This window comes from Musca vetustissima, unplaced genomic scaffold, assembly GCF_032173495.1.
Source record: "Musca vetustissima isolate MV318-11 ecotype Yass unplaced genomic scaffold, APGP_CSIRO_Mvet_v1 utg7804, whole genome shotgun sequence".
Taxonomy (NCBI): domain Eukaryota; kingdom Metazoa; phylum Arthropoda; class Insecta; order Diptera; family Muscidae; genus Musca; species Musca vetustissima.
The window spans coordinates 347375-374630 of NW_026887929.1; the positions used below are offsets into that span (position 1 = coordinate 347375).

General features: G+C 33.6%; 8 protein-coding genes across 8 annotated transcripts; 2 read left to right on the forward strand and 6 right to left on the reverse strand.

Moving 5' to 3' along the window:
- Nucleotides 1-2694: 2694 nt before the first annotated feature.
- LOC133335709 (geminin) lies at nt 2695-3344 on the reverse strand. The gene has a single exon (XM_061544009.1). It carries the CDS (start codon nt 3331-3333, stop codon nt 2695-2697), a length of 639 nt encoding a protein of 212 aa, XP_061399993.1. The 5' UTR covers nt 3334-3344.
- Nucleotides 3345-4198: 854 nt separating this feature from the next.
- On the reverse strand, nt 4199-5781 carry LOC133335710 (probable cytochrome P450 6t3). The gene is made up of 2 exons (XM_061544010.1): nt 4525-5781; nt 4199-4471 (listed from the first exon to the last, which is right to left on the reverse strand). Exons 1-2 carry the CDS (start codon nt 5779-5781, stop codon nt 4199-4201), a joined length of 1530 nt encoding a protein of 509 aa, XP_061399994.1.
- A 3818-nt stretch (nt 5782-9599) lies between these two features.
- On the reverse strand, nt 9600-13494 carry LOC133335738 (cytochrome P450 6g1). The gene is made up of 3 exons (XM_061544039.1): nt 13030-13494; nt 11132-11920; nt 9600-9932 (listed from the first exon to the last, which is right to left on the reverse strand). The coding sequence occupies exons 1-3, from the start codon at nt 13492-13494 to the stop codon at nt 9627-9629; spliced, it is 1560 nt and encodes a 519-aa protein (XP_061400023.1). The 3' UTR covers nt 9600-9626.
- A 2672-nt stretch (nt 13495-16166) lies between these two features.
- LOC133335724 (proteasome subunit beta type-5) lies at nt 16167-17072 on the forward strand. Its single transcript, XM_061544024.1, has one exon. It carries the CDS (start codon nt 16180-16182, stop codon nt 17023-17025), a length of 846 nt encoding a protein of 281 aa, XP_061400008.1. The 5' UTR covers nt 16167-16179; the 3' UTR covers nt 17026-17072.
- Nucleotides 17073-17105: 33 nt separating this feature from the next.
- On the reverse strand, nt 17106-18766 carry LOC133335732 (probable methyltransferase-like protein 25). The gene is made up of 3 exons (XM_061544033.1): nt 18348-18766; nt 18089-18289; nt 17106-18032 (listed from the first exon to the last, which is right to left on the reverse strand). Exons 1-3 carry the CDS (start codon nt 18738-18740, stop codon nt 17127-17129), a joined length of 1500 nt encoding a protein of 499 aa, XP_061400017.1. The 5' UTR covers nt 18741-18766; the 3' UTR covers nt 17106-17126.
- On the reverse strand, nt 18743-19180 carry LOC133335711 (uncharacterized). Its single transcript, XM_061544012.1, has one exon. The coding sequence runs from the start codon at nt 19178-19180 to the stop codon at nt 18743-18745; it is 438 nt and encodes a 145-aa protein (XP_061399996.1).
- Nucleotides 19181-22342: 3162 nt separating this feature from the next.
- Nucleotides 22343-23509, forward strand: LOC133335712 (protein OSCP1). Its single transcript, XM_061544013.1, has 3 exons — nt 22343-22472; nt 22548-23216; nt 23310-23509. The coding sequence occupies exons 1-3, from the start codon at nt 22343-22345 to the stop codon at nt 23507-23509; spliced, it is 999 nt and encodes a 332-aa protein (XP_061399997.1).
- A 916-nt stretch (nt 23510-24425) lies between these two features.
- On the reverse strand, nt 24426-26939 carry LOC133335713 (SET and MYND domain-containing protein 4). The gene is made up of 4 exons (XM_061544014.1): nt 26832-26939; nt 26140-26295; nt 24945-26068; nt 24426-24882 (listed from the first exon to the last, which is right to left on the reverse strand). Exons 1-4 carry the CDS (start codon nt 26937-26939, stop codon nt 24426-24428), a joined length of 1845 nt encoding a protein of 614 aa, XP_061399998.1.
- Between the last annotated feature and the right edge of the window lie 317 nt (nt 26940-27256).

Here is a 27256-nt window from a genome sequence, read left to right on the forward strand (position 1 = left end):
TTAATGTTGGAAAATTTTACCATTTGTGGGAGAGTTACCAGGAGTGTACCAATGGGTCCCATTTTCGGACTTGATATAGACATCGTAAAGATAATGGGTTGTTTCGTTCAAATAAGGGGGGTTACTCTGTATTGCGTTGCGAAAGCAAGTGCGATGCGAAAGCTAAATGCGTTAAGAGTACAATTTGGTACTCTGTAACGTTCACGCAAACGCATTCGCAAACTAAATTGAAAATGGGGCAACACTGTCGCCACAAAGTAAACAATAACGAAGAATGACAAAAGGAAACGTCAAAAAATTGTAAATGAAAACATATTTTTGTGTGGTACGAGTGTTTTTTTTAAACAAAAATGATGAACGAATTAAAAAAAAAGAATTTTATGAGATCTATCAAATATACTCTCCCTAAGTGACCACGGGTATGAAAATATAAGTACGAATTATGTGACAAATGTTTTCAAATATTTAATTTTTATAGATTTATATATAATGTCTCAATAAAGATTCGTTTATGTATTTTTCAAACGCTCGTCGTTTCAAATAGATCCACAACAATTCCAACTCCAATAAAAGTGGCCGCTGCTTTGAAATTGCTTGAACAAGGTGGTTATCAACACCAACCTATAAATATGCACACATAGTTTCACATTTTATATAAAAAAATAATATTTTACTTTTTCCAACCCCCGACATCTTTTACAGGAGGTCAATTTGAATTGAGGTCATCAGACAGTTTTGTCCACAAATTGTTGGCGCGTTGTTTCGCATTTGAACTCTGCAACTGTCCCTTTGCCAAATCACTGTGTTGCCCCATAAAATCTACTGAAGTTAGGAACTGACGTTGCTGAGTCTGTAACTGTGACTTTTTTGCCTTTTACTTAAAATAATTTACAATTTATATATAAATAAAACCTTTAATGGAGCTTACTTATATGTTTCGCTTCCTTTGCGTTTGCTATTTTGTTAACGCAAGATATTTGCGCTTAACGAACGAGTTTGACATGCGTTTTCGTATTACAGAGTGCGGTGATGCCACATTTGCGTAAAGTAGATGCGAAAGGAGATACGAAAACGAATTAGAGAGTACCAATTACGCGATGCGTTACAATTTTTCTCACGCATCGCAATACAGAGTAGCCCCCCAGACGTTCCATTCGTCTGATATTGAATTTACACATATTGAAAATTTTGACCCTTTGTCGAGGAGGTACCAGAAGGAGTGGGCCAATGGGTCCCTATTTAAAGAAAATAGATTGATTGAAAATGTTGACCATTTGTGGGGAAGAAGTGGACCAATTGGTCTCATCTTTGGATAGGATAGTCGCATGATATAAAATTAATTTTTAGCACAATATTGACCATTTTGTGGGGGAGGTACCAGAAGAAGTGGACCAGTATTCCCCATGTTCAAACTAAGTTTGTCTGAAATATTACGATGCTCAAAGATTGGACGAAATCGTTTGATCCCTTCGAAAGTTATCGTGCGCACCAGCCGGCCAGACAGACGGACGGACATTTGTAATTCGACTCCAAATTGTCTGAAAGGGATTTAGTCCTAATAAACATGGTGTCTAAAACCAATATATCGATGAGGCACATTTTCAACATATCAAAGTGTATATACCCTCATAAGGCTGAGGTTATAAAAAACGACGTTATTTCCAACAAAAACAAGAAACCATTACAAAACGTGTATCCTTTGTTTAATTAACGCCACGTAATGTGTGTTGCATGGTGGTAGGAGAAAATTGATTTAATTTCATTACAGCTATGTACCTGAGTTAGGTCTTCACGGAAAGTGAAAATATTTCCTAGAAAATGTGGGGGTTGAAAAATTGTGTTTATCCGATTTTCAACGATCTTCTTTATCCATTGAAAAGCAATGCGTATTTTCATAGGGCATCTTGAAGGAAAGTGTGCTAGGCAGATGGCATGACATAAAAGAACGAACAGGCTTTTCTCAGTTATTTCTAAATTCTTCAATTCTATGTCAATGGACTTTTTCAATACTTTGTATTGATATACAAAAACAAATTCACAATTAAATCTTGTTAATACAATTAGTTTATTAAAATAGTTCTATAAAGGTATATGATTTAATAAAAAATTCAATAGTTTTGTTTTTTTTATAACAAGGATGATTCAATATAGATAAAAAATAACACAAGATGTTTAGTTGTAGTTGACAGGGTGGTTTTTGTTTTCGTCTAATACATTAATGGTTGTTTTGAAGAGAAAAAATTAAAAAATCCTTAAATCTAATTGTGATTCTTCTTCGAGGGCATTTGCAAAATTGAGATAAAAAGTATTGAGTTCTCAAAAACCTTAAATTACAACTCTTAAGATTTTGATTTACAAACTGATGATATTCGATAATTTTTATAAAAACAATAAAAAAACCTAACTTAAAACTATAGCAGTTGAAGTATGGACAATGCCATTTTGTGACAATTGTAAAGTAGTGTTAACATAACATTAAATTAAATATATATCATTGATAAAAACTCAATTCTAAACATTAAGGAAATTGTTTGAAAATACATACTAATATAGAAGGGCTGATGAAGTCGGGAAAAGATCCAACACCAACCTCTCTAAGTCTTTGTTTGGTTAAAATATTATATGCGACTTAATAATGTAGTGGAATTAGTTCGATAGATGTCGATTGCCATCCATTCACTTTAACTAGAGGCATTAGTTGTTATTCCCTCCTTTGGTCGGTGTCGCATCATTTGAATCATCCGAAGAATTATCCTCATTCGATTCTGTTTGATCTTTTTCTTCAATTTCCTCACCTTCTTCGTCACCTTCGGGTTCATTCAGCATCTCCGTAAGAACAGACACCAAATGTTTGGCTTCTTCCAATTGTTGGCGCGAAGTGTTCAATTCCTCTTCCAAACCTTCAATACGTTCATAGAGACGTTGATTTTCTTCAAGGCTCTGTTCCAAGGCTTCGCGACGTTTCTCAGCCAAACGTTCCCAATAATGTTCACCCGGTTTGGCCTCACCAATTAGGTCTTCGGCGGTGATTTTCTTCGACGACGTCGTTTCGTCTTTGTTGTTGGATGATTTATTGGGACTCGTTTGAGTCTCAGCAACTCGTGTCTCGACCTTCTTACGTTTCGCATAGTCTGTGCTGGCAGACAATGTGGTCTCGGTGGCTGCTTTAAGGCGACTCAGCTTGTCTATTTGTGGACGTCCAGTTAAGTTTTCCTTATCGGTGGCTACCCCCTGCAACACTTTCAGGGTTTTCCGTTGATTCTTTAGATTTTCCTGCTGTTCGGCCGCCGACTCGATCTGGATGAAGACTTTCTTTGCAGCAATGTTAGACATTTTCACAAAATGGTTTCGTAGTGTGGCGCAGCAGTGGCGATAGTTGTAATAAATTAGTCACAAAAAAATTCGAACGTTTTTTTTTCTAATATCTGATTTTTGATCGTTTACTCACGCGAGTGACGCTTTCATCTGTTGGAATTCGAACGTTATATTTTCCGGCAATACACAATGATCAGCAAATGGTGGAGTATGGTGGTGGTTTTTATCTTTTGTCTTCAAATGTCAAAATATGGCGCCCTTTTTGTTTAAATATGACTGAAGTTGGTTGTGGTTGAGGTGAGGGGAGCAACAAATGTGTCAGATGAATGACAGATGGCGTTGTTAGGTTAGGATTTATGAAATATAATTATTTTTATAATAAATAACTATTATTTATAAATAATTATATATGAATGAAAGGCATTTTACTTTATTAGGTGTGTTCATGTATTTTATTTATCATGTTATAGACAAGGACATTTAAATTAAAGTTGCCTTAAACTAAACAATTTTATGGAGTGATTTGTGCACAGTGAGAGGTATTTTGTTGAGGTTTTATTTACAGTAATTGACTATTTAATAATTGGTCAGTTCCCGTACCGCAAGAATCTACTATTTTTTACAATTTTACAATAAAATGTTCATTATGCAGGTTCCGAAACATATCAAATAAAATAAATATTTCATGTTCATGTTTTTTATTTGTCAAAAATAGTTATAAATTGCGAAATTATTGGATATGAAATCCAAATTAAAAATGCTTTTTACTAAACAATTTTATAGAGTGATTTTGGCACAGTGGGAGTTTTTTAATTAAGATTTTATTGACAAAAATATTTCCACAGCCGTTGTTTCTATTATTTATTTTTTATATTGGAATTAATCATTCATCTCGAAAAAATTTCAAATATATTCCACCTTTGGCCTGCAGCATAAAGGATTTCGGATCGAATTTGATATTTTTCACAGTACGAGAACAAGTCTGGACATAATAAAGTCTTAGGGTATGTGCCAAGGCCAATTTCACTTGTAAAAGACCCAAACGGCTGCCAATACAAGCATGCGGTCCAGTTCCAAAGGGTTGATAAATCATTGGATTAATATTTGCCATAGAAGAAAAACGCTCCGGATTGAAGTGATCCGGTTCAGGCCAATACTAAAAAATTTACAGTATTTAAATTAAAAATTTCATTGTAAAGACTTAATTACCTTTGGATCACGATGTAAACCCAATATCGAAACATAAACCGGCATTCCATGGGGTACAAAAATATCTTCATTTAATTGAAATCCGTATACCGCCGTACATTCACGATTAATAAATGCTGCTGCGGGATACATTCTCAAACCCTCGCAGAGCACCATTTGAAGATATGGCAAGGCTTGAAGTTCTTCATAGGACAGTTCAGTTTTCTCACCAAATCCTTCTTTTAATTCCTGTCTCAATTTCTGTTGTATATCCGGTTGTTTGGCTAATTCATAGAGGATAAATCCCAGCACTGATGAAGACGTTTCAAATCCGGCCAACAAAAATATGGCAACTTGGGAAGCTATAAAATCTTTGTGTTGTGAATAGTGTAGAGGATCTTCTTGATATTCCGCTTGGAATTTTAATAAAACATCAAATAAATCTCCCTGGGATTTTAAAGATGTCGAATGGTGGGATCTCTCCTTGCATATTTTCGAGGTAAAATTACGCATAAATTCCATATAGGATTTACTAAATACCTTGGCTCTAACCCAAAGCGTTAGGTGAGGAAGAAAGAAAATCATGAAAAAATCGAATAGCCGGATTAAATTGATATTAAATAAATCCAATGTTTGTTGCCTTAAAATCGAATGTCCTTGCTTCAGACCCTTAACATCAACACCATAATGCAAAATCGATGTTAGATCTGTGGTAAATAGGGAAAACATTTCCTTTACTTCAATGATGGCACCCTTGCCCTTCTCACTTTGTAATTTTTTTGATAGAAAGCATTCCAACTCCTTTACAACATCTAACATTAGCGGATACATGCGTAACTTAATTTTTCCCGTGGTAAACATTTCCGACATTTTCTTACGACATCCCCGCCATATGGAATATTTTGATAAAGGTAATGTTAGAGATCCCATGGCATCGTGAACTGCATCTGCAGCCTCATAACGATTTTGAAATTTATCGAAATTCTTTATTAAAACGGATTTTATTAAATCAGCATCACGTAATATTAAGGCTGGTTGATGTAGAAGATATATTCCTCCGGCTGGAGAAGATTTCACATGTTCATCTTCATAGAGTCGTTGAAATAATTCTCCAAAACTTATTTTGGAGGAAAAGAGATCTTTTAGATTGCCGACAAGGGGTAGAGGTTTGACATATGGTATATCACGTCTTTTCCAATAGTCCAGTTTATTTTGTATATATATCGTTACTAAGAGCGGAAGAAGTATGATGACTATAGGTACAATAATCAAAATCATATTTTAGAAAACCTGAAAAAAGAATAAAAATTATTGCTCTTACATATCTCAAAAACATTAAAGACACAAGAAAAAATGTCATGCTTCACACTGGCGAAACATTCGCAAAAGTTTTCTGCACTCATAAATCAGAGTTGTATTCGGTGATAAATTGTCCATTGTAACCGCCACGTTATTTCATTCATTTCCGATTAGTAGTAGTATTTCTAGTAGTACTTATCGAACATTAATTATCATAATTTAATATTTTATTAATTAAATATCTTTTTTGTCATATTTTTGTGACACATCATATCAATATCTGTTTTCAGCATTATTTATAATTTAGTTTTGTCTATATTTTCTAAAACATCCTTGTTTTTTAGCAAAACTTACCGAATTGCGTACTTCAAAAATCTGTTGCGATATAAATGAAGATAACTTTGTGATTGATCAATTGAACATGTCTAGTGAACACATAAGATTCTGATCTTCCCTTTTTTGCTTCGAATCTTCCCTTTGTTATTGTCATTTCTCGAAGTTATGCAATACAGTAAAAAAAATAGAAATTGTAACAACTTTAAAATTGATTGTAACATGCAATATCATTGTAATGCAATCTCACGATTAGCTGTCCGACTTTTTTTTTTTGTTATTGAGTTTTTTTTTTTTTGAGTAAAGCTGTCTAGTTTTAATTTAGTGTTAATTACTATTTTAAGGGTTTAGGGAAAAGTACATGGTACAATTATAAAAGGTAACAGCAAATCCCAGCTGAATTGATTCCAACGTAATACTAGTGTCAATATGAATTTTACAAATTATGTTTTTAAAAATCACCGAACAGGAAAATTGGGAACAATTTGAAATTGTTCTTTATTAAATGTGCTCCTGAATTCTAAAAAAGGAAGCAAGTTTCTTTCTCTCTCGTAAACGCTTTTTTTTTGAAGCTAGTCGACCTAGGAACTTCTTCTTTATAGTTAACTGATTAACCTGCGCTTCTATCAAATCAGTTTTCATATTTACGTGGTGCCATGGTACAATAATACAAGGTAGGGCAGCTTGAGGTGAATAACAAAAAAGCAACTATGCACGTGTGGCCTCTTCTGCCAAAATAAAATAAATATACACAACAAGTGTTTGTGTTTATTTGAGATTTTTTCAACACAAAACTAAAAACGCTGGATATTTTCTTGTTTCTATTAAAGTACGTGCTACTCAATTATTGCTAAGGAAGTGTATTAGTTTTAAAAATGGGTTTAAAATCCGATCTTTTCTTCCGAGAATTAAATGAAAGACCACAAGAATACGAAGTCCATAAATACATATTTCCTTTTAATGAAAGTGATTTTGTGAAGATAACTCTTAAAACTATCTTCCAGGTCGGAAACATTCTTCTTTATAATTATTTGATTCATTTGGACTACAAAATAACGATTTATTTTCTTCAGTTCTCATACGTCATCCTCATAGAATTTGCGCAGCGCCCAATTAGGTGTTTCTCATCATCTACATAGGTTTTAGAAAATTTCTTCTCTCTGTCGATCTTTGTCAGATATGACATGATTAAATCACACCTTTTGTCTGTAGACTTCAGGAAGACCTCTTCCGCTAGGAAGACCTTGCGGAATGCACCTCCATACAATCCTTGGTTAAAAAATAATGACACACTTACTGAAGATGTTTTAATTTTTATATTTTTTGATCGCTGAAAGGAAGACACACAAAATAATTTCAGGTGTGCGTGTTAAAATTGGCAAAAAAAAATCAAATACGACTCTGAAATTCTTTTATAGTTTGACATTTAATAATAAGTAACCTTAATACATTTGCTTAAAACTGCTTGTACATTAGAACTTTTTACCGGGTTAACTTTAAGGGGACCCCCCCCCCCCCCCAAATGTCAAAAAATTTTTTGATATAATTCGAATCTACTCTAATTCTAGAATGTTCCTACAAAATTTCAAGTGAAAATCTCAAGAACTCTTGAAGATATAGCCGATTTATTGTGTCGGCATCAAGTGACGGCTAAAGGGCTTCTCAAACTTTAAACGCGTTTTTCTCAAAACGAATGGCGGGCATGATAACTCAAAAACTAATATTCCAATCGGTTTTAAATTTTGACACGTTTCTCTGGGAGTGTGTAGCCCTCGTATGAACTAGGATAAAGCTAATCGGTGAAGATCTTCCTTATTTTTTAACTTAGTTTGTGGTAAAAAATAGGCGATTTTCCATACAAAAATTTTCAAAGTTCCGCCGTTTTGTTAATTGCGAAGTCAATAATCCTAGTTCATACGAGAGCCAAACATGTCCTCTTTCTAACACAGTTGGAATTTTCGGATTCCGATGTTCCAGTGAGGAGTTATCATGCCCGCCATCAAAAATATGGACTTTTCTTTGAACCCAAAAAACAACAACAAACCAACAACAACAAATTTTGGTAAATTATTTGTCTTCCTTTTTAAATCTTCAAATATATATGTGCCAAGTTACAAACCTTAACAAGCATTGGTATTCATTTACCAGCCCATTTAAAATCTTAAAAATAAAAAATCGAGAATGGGTGGGGTTCCCTTAAGAGGATTTATTTGACATATATGTAATAGAATTGACAATATAAACCCACTGGGTTAACGAAACACGGTACAATGTAAACACACTTTAATCTTCTATTTTATTACCCTATTATGAAATATACATTTTAAATTGCGCCAAAATCTCGTAATCCTCAAAGTCATTTGATGCGCATGCTGTTTCCTGGAAGTACTGAAGGCTATCTATTAAACAGGTCGTGTTAGAAACAATCGTTATTGGCAATTTAGGTTTAAAATCCCTCATACTCTAATTTTGATAGCTCATGTAAAATTATCTGGCCTTGTCAAACGGCCTGATTATTGGGCCATGGACCACATTTACACAGAACATGTTTTATAAAAAAATAACAATTAATCGTCGATAAAATTGTTTACTACGATACGATAATTATGTTCACAAATCCAATGAATTATATTTGACGTAAACGCAATGGAATTGACATTTGACATAGAGTGGATTCGTAAATCTAAACACAGTTTACATGTCAAATTAAGGATTTTCGTAAAACATATTCATTCTAAATGTGCACAATGTTTCGGAGGCTTATGGTACACTTCCATTCAATGTTTTTTTTTTTTTTATTATAAAATGCCACTTGTTTGTCATTTCGTTTAATATATGTCATATAAATTAGTTGTTCTTTACATGTAAATTTAGTTATTTGTTATTGAATGGAAAATAAACAATCTCATTGAAACAATGAGATATTAGAATTTTCATTTTCTAATACTTTCACTTCAGTTTACAATTGAATAATCAAAAAATTATTATTTTTCAAACCGGTTATTATACGCATTTCACATTTTGTGAATTGCATGATCAAACACCCGCAATTGGCATGCATACTGATATGTGCAAATATATACAAATCATCAGCAAATAGTACGTTGACTTCTAACTATAATTATAAAATCATCTATCACGTTATGCGTCAACCACTATTAAAATCAACGTCATGCAACGAAAGTGACAGAGGAATGTTGGCACATACGAGTATACACATGGGCAATACCTGACATAATCAGTCAATCTAAATTTGATTAGCCTATCCCTATCAATCAAATGAAATGAATTAAAAAAAAAAACAAAAATAATTCTACTCATGCAATTATTTATTTATTTATTTGTTATTTCATAATTACATCGATCTATTTACATCATCATCATTAGTTATTTTGTTTTATTTCGAACCCATTAACTTAATAGTGTAATATATAATAAATATATAATGTAGAAATGTTAAGTTATTTATATCACAATTTAGAAAATTTAAGTTAATTTTGTTGACGGGCCTTGTCATAAAGTTGATCACGCACCACATTCAGCGTTATACCTTGTTCAAATTGTAATACCAAGGCTTTGGCATCAAATTGTTCACATGTTGGAGTTTTATCACACACTTCGACACGATGATTTTTCAGGAAATGTACCAATCCGATTTTGGTTTGTAATAAACCAATACGACTGCCAATACAATTGTGTGGTCCAGTACCGAATGGTAAATAGGTCATGGAGGTTTGCAACTGTTTGTTTTCACTTGTAAAACGTTCCGGATCAAATTCATTGGGATTGGGCCAATACTGAAAACAATAAAACAAAAGATAATTAGTATTTTATTTTTTATAAAAATATGTCATCAATATGACCTATAATTGGTTTTGAATTGTTTTTTGTGTTACCCAACACGTTTTTTGTTATAATTATATGGAAAATGCATTGATTGATTATTTCTTTTCGGACTGTGTTGTAATCTGGTGAATGACATATACATATATGACAGCACATTGGAATTTATCATTTTATCGATCATATGCCATTGCACTTTTTAATATTATTGGCAAAATAAAAAATGTGCAGAAGAAATCCTAGGCAGTAATAAATTGTGGAAATGCAATTTCGAAAAAAATATAGTTGGATAACCACTATTACTGATTTCCCGGATTTAATCAAATACGTCATCTTGGTAATGTCAAGAACTTAGATGATAGATTAAAAGTTGGATATACGTACGAGGATTTCACGCAAGGCTTGTTTAGTTGGCATTGCTTAATGTAAAAGAATAAAATAGAATGGCGCCCAAAATCAAACTTGACTCTGATACTAGATTTACGAAATCCACTCGATCTCAAATGTCAATTCCATAGCGTATACGTCAAATATAATCCACTGGATTTCTGAACATTATTAACGTGACGTAGACCCTATGGAGTTGACGTTTGATATCGAGTGGATTTCGTAAATCTAGTCTCAGAGTCAAGTTTAAGTTTGGGCGCCATTCAATTTTATTATATTACATTAAGCAATGCACTACTTTACTTGCTTTGCCTTTCCTCCTCGTACGTATCTTTAACTTTCGTTATTCCTTATAGTATGTTTACATTTAACCGGATTTCGTTAACCCAGTGGGTTTCAATTGTCAATTCCTTTGTATATATGTCAAATAAATCCTCATAAAGTAGGTTAACCAGGTAAAAAATTCTAATGCATTTAATGGCGAGAATCCTGCATGAATGCACAAATTTATACTAACATAACATTTTCCCTTTTATAATATCGAAGAAAATAGTAAAAATTATTACATTCTTGCAGTACGGAAACATACCATATGTCTCCCCTTAAGAACTAATAGTACGTTTACATTGCACCAGATTTATCGAATCCAGTAGATCTAAATTGTCAATTCCGTTACATATATGTCAAATAAATCCTCATAGAGGGTGTAAATGCCCTTTAATATAATACGATATTGACAAAAATATGAATTTCATATTCCACTTACCTTCGGATCCCTTTGAATAGCATAAATTGGTATATAAATAGGCATACCATCCGGCAAGGTATAATCATAGTGAGGTTTTAAACTAAAACCTTTTGATACACCCGCCGGCTTTTGATGTTCACGATCTAAAAATGGTAACACAGGATATAGCCGCAAAGTTTCCTCAACCACCATATTTAAATATTCCAATCCCTGAATTCGCTCATACGTCAACGTGCCATTCTTTTCACTTAGCATAGCATCACATATTTCCTTACGCAAACGTTCCTGCAATTCGGGCTTCTTTGACAGCTCAAAGAGAGCAAATGCCATTGTCGATGATGACGTTTCAAAACCAGCTGTCAAAAAGACAGCTGCCTGAGCCACTAAATAATCACTATTCTGCATAAAACTGTGATTATTTTTCGCTGCTTCTTTCTTCAAGGCTACCAGGATATCAATTAAATCATTGCGAGGAATACCGGTACGTTCACGCTCTGTCATAACATGGGTAATGGTGGAACGTAAAAATTTCGAAAAATCTTTGGTAAATATTTTCACACGCAACAGTGAGACGAATTTGGGTAGGAAAAATGCCACCGAAAAATCAATAGCTCGGGGTAGAGTAAAGAGAAAGAATTTGCGGCATTGGGAACGGAATTCGCCATCGGGATTTTTAATACTGTTGGCGTTGATGCCAAAGGCAATTGTAGAGATTAGATCTGTGGTAAATGTGGCACAAATTTCCTTAACTTCTGTCGTGAAATTCTCGCCCTTGAGAGATAAAAAGTTTTCCAGTTGAGAGGCAACCTGAAATGGAAATAATAAATATTAAATTGATTTGAAATTAAAGTACTAGGAAGTAGAACTAGACAAATTACAAAATTGTGTTCGGTGATAATTTTCTTATTGATATGTTTATTCTATTTGTATTTATAAAAAAATAATTTGAACAGAATTTTTGTATTGCTTAAAATATGGAGTGTTTTAAGATAAGTGTCTAAAATCCCCTACAATGCTGATAAAATAGTTGTTGAGATTTTATGAGGAACATAATGGGAAAACTCTTCACATTTAAAATGAAAAAAGAAAAAAGTTTAATAATACAAATATTATCTTTTTGATATTGGGCTAAGTAAGACTAGTTTAAGTAGTTCTTAAGTAAAAACATTTTACAATAAAATCAGAGTTTTAATTCTGTTACCATTTCGAAAGTTTGAGTGATTTCTTCTCAGTATTATTAAATCTAATATAATCCATTCATTTTCCCTTTTTTATGTCAAATAAATGGAACAATTAGTTGTGTTTTTTTTATTTATGCTGACATATCAGGTCACAGAGCAGAGTTGTATTCTTCTTCATCGACCTCTCATAATCCATCTTATATAAGAGTGCCTTTAGACTAAAAAATCCACTCGATTTCAAATGTCAATACTATAGCGTATACGCCACTTTAATCATGATCACAAATCAATTGGATTATATTTGACATATACGCTATCGAATTGACATTTGAGATCGAGTATAGATTTCGTAAATCTAAACGCAGTTTTACAGTATCATTGTCTACCTCTTGTACCTCTATAACATGGCTATTTATTTTTAAATCTCGTTTGTAATTGTAGACAATTTTAAAAGTCGAGAAGGGTAGTTGTAGGTTTTTTTACATTTAGTGGTCTGTTCCCGTACTGCAAGAATCTACTACTTTTTACTACGATAACGAATTTTCCTTTATGATATCGAAGAAAATAGTAAAATCGATTAGATCCTTGCAGTACGGGAACAGACCATAGATGTTTTAGTAAAAACTGTAATTTGAATTGTCAATAACATTGTTTCAGATGTCTTCCCTCAAAAAATAGAAATCTCTCACTAAATATCTTTTAAAATTTTCATATAAAAAATAATAACTTCCTTACCTCCAACATCAATGGATACATTTGTTTCACTTTCCCACTGGTAAACACTGGCGATATTTTCGTTCTCAATTCCTTCCAATAATTATTGCGAGCAAAGAACATATTATTATTACCCAAACAATCATTGTGGGGATCACATCTTCCATAACGATTGGTGAATAAATTGAAATCCTTAATTAGCACCGATTTTATTATTTCCGGATCACGCATAATCAAACCGGGTTGATTGAATATGTAAATACCGGCGACAGGCTCATCACGCACCTTTGGTTCATTATATATATCCGATAAGTGCAGACCAAAACTGGTCTTTAAAGTAAATGCCTCCTTGGTATTTCCAATGAATAGGGTGGGTTTAATAAACGGTATACCATGACGCTGCCAATAGCGATATGTTCGACGACACCACAAATAGAGAATACTTAACAAAAATGTAATCACCAATAGAATACTTGAGGCAATCATGTTATCTTTGAGGAATTAATTTATTATTATCTATTGCGTAGTTAGTTTAGATTGTATTCGAGGAATATTTAATGTTTTAATATATTTTTTATTTCACTATCCTTTGAAAGGATAATCCATGAATATTTTATTGAGATTACTTGAATTTTGGTTTTATTTGGAATGTTTTTCTTTTTTTACTTTTTATCCTGTCTCCTATTTTACCGAATACAACATTCCGGAAGACGTTATTCTTTAGAACTAAATGAAATTACATTATCTTGTAGATCTTTTATAGAATTTGCAAGCATTTCAACAAAACAACTCATTTACACACCTATAAAATAGGGTTGTCAATTGGAGATTTTTTTTCTCCAGCAGCAAGTAGCAGTTGAATATGTAATCATCAGGAATTTTCACTAACAAAAGTGAATATTCGTTTTAAGCAATTTCTTCATCTACATTTTGGCGCCCAATTTACAAAAACCTCATTGTATCCGTATGTTGTGATGTGTATGTAAAATATAAACAAACAATTAATACAATGTTTATACGAATATAATATACAACCTAAAGAAATATATTTCATAATTGTTGGCCAATGGAGTTCATTGTCTTCATACTTGGCAGGATGCCAAATGTTTTCTTTTTTTTTTTTGGCAACAAAATGTGCTCTCAATAATTTTCTTATTGTTAAGCATCGTGTAAAGACCCTTCATATGCAGTATATAACACTAAACGACCGTATTTTTTATTTTAGGCTATGTGAACGTTATGACCACATATCAAATCTATTGTCTTATACAGTGTTTGGAATACAATTATTTATAACATAGGATCAATCATTGCTATTAAGGTAATAGTGCTTATAGATTTACGAAATCCACTCGAATGTCAATTCCATAGCGTATACGTCAAATATAATTCTCTGGATTTGTGAACATGATGGCGATTTTGTAGTCTAATCTTGTGTTAAGGGCATATTTACACCGAAAATGCCTTGATCATAAAACACATTCGTTGTAAATACGCCTTTAACATCAATTAAGTGGTGTACCGACCATTCAATACGAGTGTCATTTGTTTTATTTTTTGTTTTCATTGCACCAATATAACAGATGATGCATAAAACAGAACAGCTGATGCATCCACTTTGCAAACTTTCAACCTGTAATTATTTATTTTAAAAATCCCCTGATAAATCCCCATTACAAATTCAAAATCGAATACCCTAATTCATTTTCATTGTTGTAAATGGGATTTTTTTACGTACTCAAAAAAAATAATAATAATAAAAAAAAATCACTTAAGACCTCCCCCTTTATTCAATTACATTCACAATTGTGTGTGAATGTATATGATTTGCATTATTTTGCCGGTTATTATAGAAATTATTTTAGCGGCAAATACATGAATAACAGATTGCCTACCTAGCGTAGAAAAATAATATATAACATTATTAATATTGCCTGGGTGCGTTATCACATATCAATTTTCCATCTGTCCGAAGTGTCTATCATTCTAATTGTTTGCTATTTACATTTGACAGTGCTTCGCATTTACTACATCAGTTACAATTTGTAAACAAAACATTGTTTATTTATAAAAGGCTTAAGAGACTACTATCAGTAGTTGTAAGTATTTACTTACATGTGGATTTATTTGCGCAAATAATAGTAATGGAAATGGAAAATATATATATATATATATATATATAAAATGCAGAATCACTACATCTAGGGTTGAAAAAGAAAATATGTAAGTGGATTTGTTTCTATTTATTCCGACATAAGAAACCAAAAAAAGATTTGTATTTAAGATTTAAAGTTGAAAAGTTTACCATTTGGATCATTCACCAGTTCGTTTACGATAACAAAACGAACATTTTTACACGTTTTAGTTGTGTGTTGAAAAAATTTCAAATAAACACCACCACTTGCTGCGTTTGTTTTAGATATTTGACAGAAAAAGCCATTCCTAGATAGTTAATTTATTGTTATTCACCGCAAGTTGACATACCTAGTATTAGATCACGTTTAGACTACTAAATCCACTCGTTTTCAAATGTCAATTCCATAGCGTATACGTCACCTTATACGTCAAATAAATCCACTGGATTTGTGAACATTATAGTACGTTTACATTTAACCGTATTTCGTTAACCCAGTGGGTTTCAATTGTCAATTCATTTGCATATATGTCAAATAAATCCTGATAAAGTAGGTTAACCCAGTAAAAAGTTCTAATGTATGCCATTTTAAATCCAGTGGATTGTATGGTATTGACATTTGAGATCGTACTTGTATTTGATGTCAGCACTAATCAACAAAAATCAAATTGCCGTGTTGTTTTATTTAAATTTTGCCGAAATATTTTAATAAATTCATTATTTTCTTTTTTCCCTATTAAGTAATAGATTATATTATTCATATCTTTCAATAATAACAGCTATATAGCACTTAAATATTCCCATAAAATAACAGAAACATTAGAGCTTTTGGAGCGTTTTTCATTTCGTCCTCATTTCGTATTGAAGCATTCGATAAACGTCCTATCGATAACACACTGACAAACAGTAATTCGATTAATGCGAAATTTTGCCAATCACTAGCAAATCTTGTTTGTCATTCTGCATTGAGGAAATATTTGTCCGGTCCGGCTAGTAACTTTTCTTTCATATAAATAAGTAAATAAATCCATATAATCATGGCTTTGGCTGAAATTTGCAATATCTCCGATGCCCCATATATGAAACTGCGCAATTTCACAACATCCGATTTGGAACAGGAATCGCAACGTTATGTTTCCAATCTTGTGAATCCATACGTCTTGCAAGCACCGCCATTCGAAAATCCCATTGAAAATCTCAACAAAATCCAAGCATGCAGTGACAAGTCGGGCATCAAAATTGAATTCGATCATGGTACCACAACATTGGGTTTCAAATACAAGGGTGGTGTCATTTTGGCTGTCGATTCTCGTGCCACTGGTGGTCAATTCATTGGTTCGCAGACCATGAAGAAAATTGTCGAAATCAACCAATTCCTGTTGGGTACATTGGCTGGTGGTGCTGCCGATTGTGTGTACTGGGATCGTGTATTGGCCAAGGAATGCCGTCTACATGAGCTGAGGAATAAAGAACGTATCTCTGTTGCAGCTGCCAGTAAAATTATGGCCAATATTGCCCATGAATATAAGGGAATGGGTTTGAGTATGGGCATGATGTTGGCTGGCTACGACAAGAGAGGCCCTGGTCTATACTATGTTGATTCTGAAGGTTCCCGCACACCCGGTAATGTATTCTCCGTGGGCAGTGGTTCCATTTATGCTTTTGGTGTCTTGGATTCTGGCTATCATTGGGATTTGGAGGACGTAGAGGCTCAAGAATTGGGTCGTCGTGCCATTTATCATGCCACCTACCGTGATGCCTACTCGGGTGGTATTGTGCGAGTCTATCACATGACACCCAATGGCTGGATCAACATCTCCAATACTGATTGCATGGAATTGCATTATAAATACGCAGAGGAAAAGAAGAATATTAAACACTAATTATAAGATATCCATTTTTTCGCAGAATTAAATTCTTGTAACTAATATACAAATGAAATAAAACAAAAAAGATTTGGATTTTTGGCAACCAAAAAGTTTTGTTATTCTTTTATTGAAATTATTGCAAATCGGCGAGGTGAGACCACAGCATCAAAGGCAGCCAATATATAACTTTGTTTATGGCCATTTTCTAATAAGAAAAGTAGGCGATCTAATAAGATAATAGTCTCGAGGACAGGAGCAAATGACATTCGCAGCAAATAAAACATATCCAAATGGGATTTATGGTGTTCCCCTTCTGCTGCAATGGTGTCTATTCTTTCTTGAGAGATCACTTCCAAAGAGTGATGTTTCTTTTTACATAGCTCCACATATTCTTGGAAATTGTTGAATTTTCTTAATTTACCCACTTGTATGGCATCCTTCATTTCGGGCATGGCCTCACAAACCAATATTTCAAACAATGCTCTATAGAGTAGGGAAATGTTGGGTAGTTCCTTACTGGCCTTAGTACGATCTGTTGATTGCACCGCCAACATGCGGGCATTTCTACCCAAAGCTGTTCGCTTCTCTTGCAAATATGAACTGAGAGGGAAACCAGTTTCTGGATTCATATCCACGATGTGTTTGTTGCCAAAGAATTCTTGTCCAGAATATTGCTCCTTTAGCAAATGATAACAACAGCCAATATTACAGAGTATTTTGCATTTTTCCTGGTGATGAAATAATTTCAGGCAGGCTGATGCAAGATTGCCACAGGTATGTAGACCTGTTAAGCATACTGATGTGTGCTGAGTGGATACATTGGGAAAATGATCATCTAACAGACTGTTTATATCCAAATCGGTGGTTATAAATTTGTCCACGGTTTTGTAATTGTCATTATCTCCAGTGGAGTTAATTTGGGTTTCATTGTCTGTGGGCTTTTGTTTTTGTCTCCCTCTTCTTGGTGGTGTTATGCCCTTCGACTCTAGTTCTGCTCTCTCCTTGAGACCATTCCATGCTTTCTAAATAAATTTTAATTTAAAATCATTGATAAATAAATTGGGGTTGTTGGACTTACCTTTAGTTTTTTATTCCTTTCCAAGGCATTTTCTGTATTCGATGGATTGCTATCAATACCCAGCACATTGTAACCATATTCCAAGGCCAAGCGTGAAGAAAGATAACCTTTGCCATCTCCAGCATCCACAACTACTGTGTTACTGCCATTAGTAGATGTACCCTGAATCAGATCGTTTACAAGACTTGCTGTCATTTCAACCTATAATCAAGGATAATTTTAGTATATAGTCATAGGTAGTGTTAAAAAATAGACCTACCTCATGCTTCTTCTTTTCACTCAAAAATTCCTTAATGCTAATTGGATGTTGTGCCAGTTCCGTACTAAGTTTTAGTACACATTTTGTCAAATCATCTTTTGTAAGTAAAATTTCTTTAAAATTCTCAAGGCAATGGGCCTGGGTCGTTTGTATAAATGCCACAGTTTCAGGGAACTTTGTATCATCAGATATCTGATCTGCCCAAAATACTGATTCAATACATTGTTGTATATCATCGGGATTTTGTAACTCCTGTTGTATTTCCTTGGGTACAAAATTAACCCAATGTTTGTCGGTTATAAAATTGACCATATGGCAATTTACCCATGGCCAATAGGGTTCCATTAACTTTAATATGGCATCGAGGCGTTTACATATTTGTGGCATCGACATTGTTAAAAGGAGAAGTCCTTCTTTTCCTCTTTTGTTACGTTATCGTTTGCTGTACTATTACCACGTCCCGTCAAAACCAGCAACTTCTTATTTAAAGTTCTAATATTTTCCACTGCCCCAATAATATCCGCCTCTGGATCGTTTTCTCGTGGAAATGTTTCAATGGCTGTGCGTATTTGTTCCAAACAACGTTTTACACGTTCTGTGTGTTTCTTCGGTTGTTGTTGTAGAGCCACCACTCGACCAAATATTTCTGCTAATTCTTCACCAAGTTGTATGCCTTGGGCATAACCCAATCGGTACCCTTCGTCGTTACCTTGTTGACAGCCCACCGAAAATCCTTCTTTATAACTGGCTTCCACTAAATGATTCTCAGCAAGAGCTATATCATCGAAAAGATCATTGATGTCACGTTCTTCGTTGGTGGCGGTGCTGGACATGATTGAGCACAACGTGGAATCGCTCTTTTGCTACAACAATCAACAACAATGAGAGTAAACAAAAACAGCTGATATTTGTGATACTTTGCCTTGGGTGGAAAGTAATCGGTAATCGATAAGTATGTATTTGGCATTTTAGCTTTCTCTGGCAGTTAGAATTGGTGGGAAAATGAATGAAGCTGCAAAATCTTTGAAAGGTAATATTCTTTTAAATAAACGCTTAATTTTGAAGATATCTTTACTATTAAACATTGTAGCCTTTTCATTATTAGTCAAATAATACAAAATTACATTTTTATTATATTTTTATTTCTGTTCTAGCATGTTTGGTTGCAATGTTTCCACACACAGACTTTGACGCCCTTTCTGTGAAAAATATCACAAGTTGATCCCTGGTAATTTTGAATAACGGTTTCAACCCTCCAATACGTGTTTGTGCATGTGTGTTTTGATACAAATTGTTTCAAATACCAAACCATTTTAAGAAACTTACAAAACAAAAGTGAGGTTAGAGTTGACTTTTGAGCAGGTTCAGACAAATATTTATGTGCATAAAAGTGGTAAGTTCACAATAATATGACAAAAATTACCATCTTTATTCATAATATCCTCTGTTGCAGAATAACATGTGTCAGTAGAACTTCGCAAAGATCGCGGAATAGTGTAATAACTTAAAAAAGATCATCGAAAAGAGGGATTATGTGGAAAATAAATATGAATTCTGCAAGTAATTAATGATTAAAAATAGTGATAGTTAAGAACAATATACATGAATTACAACGTTAAAATTTAATGTGCATTTAGTGAAATGCAGAATACAAGTGAAATAAGAGCAATGATAACAGAACGGCGGTAAGTCTTCAAAAATATTATTAAAATCGTATTATTTGAACCTTTGGGATATTTATACATATTTTATAATCTTTATTATAACATCACATACTCGAAGAAAACTTCTTCATGTTCATACAGTATTCGTAGGTATTGGGAAGCAATCATATCCAATTTGTTTATAAATGCGGAACAAGTTTTGAAATTTTTGGCACATGTAGTCCTTGATGCTCTGATTACAACGGTATACTTTTCTTTCGGAAATCGAAATTTTCGGACATATGGGCCTCCAAAGTTCCATTGGGACCCCTGTAATTTCTCATGATTTTTTTTTAATTCACTAAGGCTATATGGGTGTCAATTCAATGGGGCCCTATACTAGACTTAAGACAAAAATTCAACTGAAAAGTGAATTTATAATTCACCTGTTTTATAGCCCACTTCTATTTTTACAGTATTTAAATTTTATTTGAAAAAAATCAGCTTGATATATTAATTTGTTTTTCATATGTTAACAAAATCCATTACTTTTTAAAGAATTTTAGCTTGAAAACTAATCGAATTCTCGAATTTAGATACCTCAGATATTTCGGTACTGACTCATTCTCAATATTTTGTAGCTTGTAGTCTAATTGTTCAACCTACTTGTGCTGTAAATTGCTGTTCCGGATTCTTGGACAACTTTTGTTTTAATATAGACTCTATATTTGAATGATTAGCTGTAATTTGGCATTCGAGATTTTTAGAGGGTAGTATATCATATCCTCCATGTACTTTTTTTCGGCCCATATATTGTAAATCTCCCAAAATAAGTTCCTCTGGATTTTGTTATTAAAAGAATAATAAGGTTCTGTAAGACAATTTACTATGCCGGTCCATATTTTCGTAGACATAAGTTCACCACATGGTGTAGGGTATAAAAATCTCGGCCCGATCGAATTTTATAGTAATTAAAAAATTCTGCCCAGATTATTTGAATTTATCTCTCGGCATTTTAAATGTATCTTCAACTAAATTCGAAATCTAAATAAATACCCTTTTTGTATTCTCTTACGTAAACAATTTTGGTCTGATTTTTTCCCCTAACTTTCTACATAATTTGCAATTAATTTTTGGGAGATTGTAAAGGTACAATTGTGATTTCAAGTCTTTGTGGTCGTATGTATGTTTATATTTCACTATAAGTTAATATACCATGCCATCAATCTACTTTTTTTCTAGTCACTACAATTAATACCTCTATCCTTAGTAAAGCGTGGGAATATATCTATTGATTGATTGTTTTTAATATTGAAAATGGTATGTACAAAAATCTATCAACTGATGGCAAAAACAATTAATTGAAAAAAGGGGACACTTTAGCCTTCAGGGTAGACAATCGATGAGAAATTTTAATAAATTAAACAGATGTTTACTTTGCTTTCTTCGTCTAACATAATTTGTTAAAACGTGGAGAGTATTATTGAAAGAAAAAATAAAAACTGTTTTCAATTTATCACAAAAAAAAATAGCATGCGTAATTAAAGTGAGGTTATTTTTCTATTTTGACCTCATTATGCATATTAACTAAGGTCATGGTTTCCTTTGCTTTTTTGGTAACAAAAAGTTTTAGCTAATTAGATTATTTGTATATCCTGTTTTTTGGTAATCAGATAGCGAACAGCTATTTGACTTTATTTGGCTTTTCAATTGCTATTTGATATTGTTTGGTTTGTTCGAAGTGTATAGGGTTATTGTATGAGGTTATATATTTACATGAAAGTCCTACAGAATTGAATTGTACATATTTCAAAATTAAGAAATATTTTTCAGGTACTCTGTAGGTTATTTGTTAAAAAAATAATATTTCGTTCTTTAAATAAAAATATTGATTTTTGAATGTTGAAAAAAAAAGAAAAGTAATTCACACTCAAAAGTAGTATCCATTATTCTTATAATAATATCAATCCCCAATTGGAAATTTTTCTTTTAAATTTCAATTAATAACATACTTAGATCATAATGAATTATTTTCTTTTTAAAAGTCTGTCCATTGACCTCCCCTTAGCCCTATTAAATTTCCATTGAACTTATTTAATAATATTGTAGTTCTTTAGTACAACAAAAACAACACACTGTTGCAGTTCCCATGGCGATACTTACCCCTCCCCTACTTATTTAAAGTACATATTTTTCCTAAGGAAGTTCTTTTTTTTTTTGTTATTGTTTTGGAAAAAAGGCGAGTTAGGAATAGTTTTCATTGATTTGTGGCAGGACGTGGACGTGTTGTTTGTGCGGTCATTAGTTTTTAAAATAAATTAAAAAATAATAATAATAAAATCCACAATAAATATGACATCGTCTTCGGCTCACAATCCCAGAGCTAATGTCTTTATTATTGTGAATTTGGGCTGTGAAATGCTCTACGTAATTGAGCAACGTTTACAGGCCCAAAAGATTGCCAAAGAAAAGTCAATACAAGGTGGGGAGCAAGAGAAAGAAAAAAATCATATTGACGAGTTTCCTTCCAATAACAAAAAGTTATTTATTTTTACAGTTCTACATGACATAACCTCTGTGTTGTTGGAACCCAAGTTCCTAAACTCCCTGATTGTGGGCTCCACAACCGTCGGTGGCCAATGTCTGACAGAGGACAATTGTAAATTTATGCTAAAGGATATTGCCACTTGTTCGCTAATGCGTCTGGATGATGTCTCAATGGGAAAGCTATGGAACCTCATGACCATGATATATAAATGGCAGCTATTCCACACCAAATATCAATATCAGCTGATGGATATTACATTTCGTCACTTGGCCGGTGTTAATCTCCTATATCCCAATGAGAAACATTCCCAATTAGTTGATGTGGCCAAAAATAGGTTATTGGATTTTTGGAACTCTTGCTCGGATGAGGAACAAAATAATATCTATTATACAAATAAGCTATGGCTGGAGCCGTATCATACGAAAATTTCGCTACTCATACGTTTGGGTTTCCAGGCAATGGATGGTACATTTTTCATAGATGTGGATCAGTCATATTTTAATGATTTCAAAGAAACGATTGGTGATAACATCTATGCCAAAAGTACGGAAATTGCCCAGCTAAGGAGACAAGAATTGGCACCAGTGTCCACCTCAGCTAGCTGCGTTAATCAATTGGCTGATATGTTAAGTTATGCTCCAACAGCAGCTGGAGTTGCTGGCGCAGGAGCTGTGGGCGGCATAGATACAGATGATTTTAAGCCACTACATTATAAGGAGTTTCAAAAACAATTTGAAAAGAATTTACAACAATGTAATATTTTGTTTGAAGATTTGGATGTTAATTCGCCAAATGCTGGCAGCAGCACACACAGTGGTGAAAGACCTGCAGGTGGTGGGGGGTTTGTCAATTTGAATGCCACCTATAACCGCCAAAGTTTGGACACAACAAGACCAGCATCTTCATCATCTTCCGTTGCCCAAAGGCAAATGCAAGTCAATGATAGTTGGAATAAATTGAATTTAAACTAAATTTCCTCAAAAAAAAAAAAAAAAAAATATCTCTCAACGTAATTGGAAGAATTTTAATACAAACTTCTTATTTTTCTATGAAGCGTAGTCCAGAGAAATGAATGCCATAGTTGAGGTTTTCCTCACCCAGCTGAATTGGTTTCCGTTGGAAAATTTCCCTTTTAAAACGTAGAAAAGTGTCAGCTCTTTTTCTGCTTTTGTTTTCAATTCGTTATATATTTTTTCTTTTTTTTTGTTATTTTACAATTAACAAAATTGTTTGCTGTTAGTATTACACATTAAGGGGGGAGGTGATGGTGAAAGAGTAAAAAAATAGGAAATTATTAAATCAAAATTTTTCTTTTTTTCGAAGAAAAAAAATAAAGTGTTTTTGCGTGGAAGTTTTTTTCATTCTTTTTTTTAATTTAAACAAGACGAAGAAAAAAATAGTTATCGTTACGATTTATAAATGGTTTACTTATGTCATTTAAAAAAAAAAATAATAATATATAATAATAAAAAGTCGTATATAAATGTTAAAGCGAACAATTACTGTGTATGTGTGTGTGTATGATCAAACTTCTAAAGCAATACAATGCAGGATTAGAAGAGAGTAATAATTAAGGAAACACAATGAATAATGTTTTTTGTTTTGTTTTCTGTTGTTTTTTGTTTCTTTTAAAAAAGACTACATGCAAATTTGTTTTTGTTTGTATGTTTTTTCTTCTTCTTCTATATAATCGATGCAAATTGTTTTTGATATATGTTGCTTTTCTCCATCTTCTTTTCAATACGTTAACGTATTTCCATTTGTTTTGTTTTTGTGTAGATTTTCAAACCTACATCAGTATTTTCTCTTTATAGTTGTTGTTGTTTCTGTTATATTTCTGTTCTATTAGAAATGCTTCTTGTTATTGTGGTTGTTGTTGATGATGATTCAGCAATTGTAATGTTTTAAAAGTTCGTCACTAACTTTGAAGGTATTTGGTGTCCTCTCCAAATCTTCTTTTATAGCTCGATACCTGGCTTCGGATGCAACCTCAAAATTGGCACTTTGATTCATTTTTGCCTTTAATGGCACAGCATCGACTAAAATGTGCAGAGCCATTTTAAGATATTCCTCGGCCGAGTTAACTTGATAGCAGGGATAGTTGTGACCATATCTTGTCAGAAATTCACAGTATTTGCGATAGTTTTTCAACGCGAAATTATAATCATAGGTTATTAGCTTTTCCGTGTGGGTCGTATCGATGGCATACGGCACATACATGTTGCGTGGCAGTTGCACAAATGTGGGATAATCCTTTTCACAGGCCTCACATTTACAGGTGAAACGGTATTGTATGGAGAGGGTTTCGATACGTTTCTTTTTGTCTAAAATTGCAAAGTGGGCTCTGCAAATTACAAAAACACACATTAAAATATGAATTAAATTTTATGATACCGCACAACATACCCATAATTATCATAAAGCACCTCACCAGCTTGTATGGGACGAAAGACAAAAACATATGCCTTACAGCCCTTATAAATACGTACAATATTCGGAGCACAAGAATGATTCAACAACGACAGGAAAGCAAATGCACCCGACGAATGTGTTGTATCGTCCTTGGTCTCATTCAACTGTTCCACCAAATCAATGCCATGCATATTCGAGGGCGATGTCTGCAAATGCCTAAACAGTAGTTCGGTAAAGAAGTTCTCACCCTCCTCACCACCCAAATATTCTTTAAGAGGTGTGAAATTGATCATAAAATGTTTAAGCACTGCACACACAACAGAACGTTGAAATAGATCCGATACCGAACGTAAATGTTGATTGGTAACAAGGCCATGAATGGCCCTGTAGTGTTCCTTGGCGGTGAAGTTGTTGTAATCCAAATCGAAGGCAGAACGATTTTGATTGTCCGGGTCCTCACAGAAGGCCATCAGTTCTTCAATGGTGGGAAACAGCTCCAAGGCGGACAAACATACACGCAGGGCAATGCCATGAATCTTATTGAACATGGTGTGGAGCAAATCAATAACAGGACATTCGTATTTGTGAAAAGTGTTGACGGCCTTTTCCCGACACTCTTCAGAACAGAACATGGCGGAGCAACAGCTTTCACAGGGTATTAGAGTGAGATAGTTTTCCACTTTGCAAGTGGCACAGCGTATGTAACGCATGGGCGGCAGCAGTGTCGAACAGAACGGTTCTTCAGTGGCAATTAAATCTCCCACGACCAACTTACGATTCGTACAAACATAACGTCCCTGATCGGCAGATTCTCTCAATTCCAAACAGCTGGCAATATTGGGCACTTGTGGGTGTGGCTCGAATTCCATTTTGAAATCATATGGCTGAACATCGGGTGGTTGTGTTTCCAATAGTTTCAGGCAATCTTTTTCACGTTTATCCAGTTTATGCATTAGTCGGGCTGGATAATTAGCTTTGCGTGCCAGTTCAATATTTTGCAAACATTCTTTATAACGTTTCCATTCGAATAGTACGGCGGAACGATTGGCATAACCAATGGCTATGTTTTCAGAACCTGGTTCGGAATAACAAATACTTTTGTTGTAAAGCTCCAAGGCCTAAAAGAATAATGGAATGGAATATTATTTGAGTTTTTGGGATTGGAAAATGGAAATAGTTTTGACCTTACCTGGAAATATTTTTTATTTTTCAATGAGAATTGCTCATTACCCAGCATACGATATTCGGAGCTGCGTTTATTCGATTTCTCTTCGCGTAGTTTAACATTTAGCCTTATTTTTTCAATATATTTGAAATCTTTTAAGGCATGTAGTACAAAGTTGACCTAGGCGGGGGAAAAGAAAGGAAAATGTTTATATTGAAATTAGGTTGTTTTAAAGAAAAAAAATTACAGCATTGATTAGATGAAGACCAACTCCCGAAACTTCATACCCTAACATTTCAATAACCTCCTTACTTCGAAAAAATATATATATCGCTACTCAATCCGCTAAAAATCAAAATCTTCGCTAAATTGCAAAAATTTGCGGGCCGGCCACTGGTACGAGTCACCGGGATTCTAACTTGCTACTTGTTTATTATTAGGTTTAAATGAATATGGCCAGGTATTACTCCTATATGCGATCTGTTCTCAAAATATATTTAAAACTTTTTACCAAAATTGAATACATTTATTGTGGTAATTCAAAATATATTCCGAATTTATAAATAATGCAATATCTCTTCTATATCAAAGTACCTGATTTTCTAGTATGCCTGACTTTTTTTTACAAAAACTGTGATCTGTAATGTTTATTTCCTAACCCCAAAAAAGTGTTACCCTCCTCTACTCATCCCTTTTTTATTATTCAGAAACCTTACCTTTGAATGATTCTCTTTCAGCTCATTAAATTTGCCCGATATAATGCCAATCAGCTTCCAGTCATTTAGCTTTTTTACCAAATCATCACTAACATCATAAACATCCATTTTGAGGGCTGCGATTGAATTTGCGCCACCGCAAATGCAGCACGTTTATTATCACTTGCTTGCTAGTGGGAGGTCTGACTGGGCCTCAGTTTGTTTTTCACACACGCCTTCTACCCAAACAGTCCTTCCGCTAATATTAGATAACCTCCACAAATAGAAAATTCCTTCAATTACAGGAACTCTATTTAATTTTTTTATCACTTAAATCCACACAAAAACTTTCCTGCAATTTTGCGGTTTCAGCTGCTGTGATTTGTATTTGCTCGAACGACAGATGATTTTGTTCAGGATTTTTCTATGGCCTAGTAGCAGCAGTA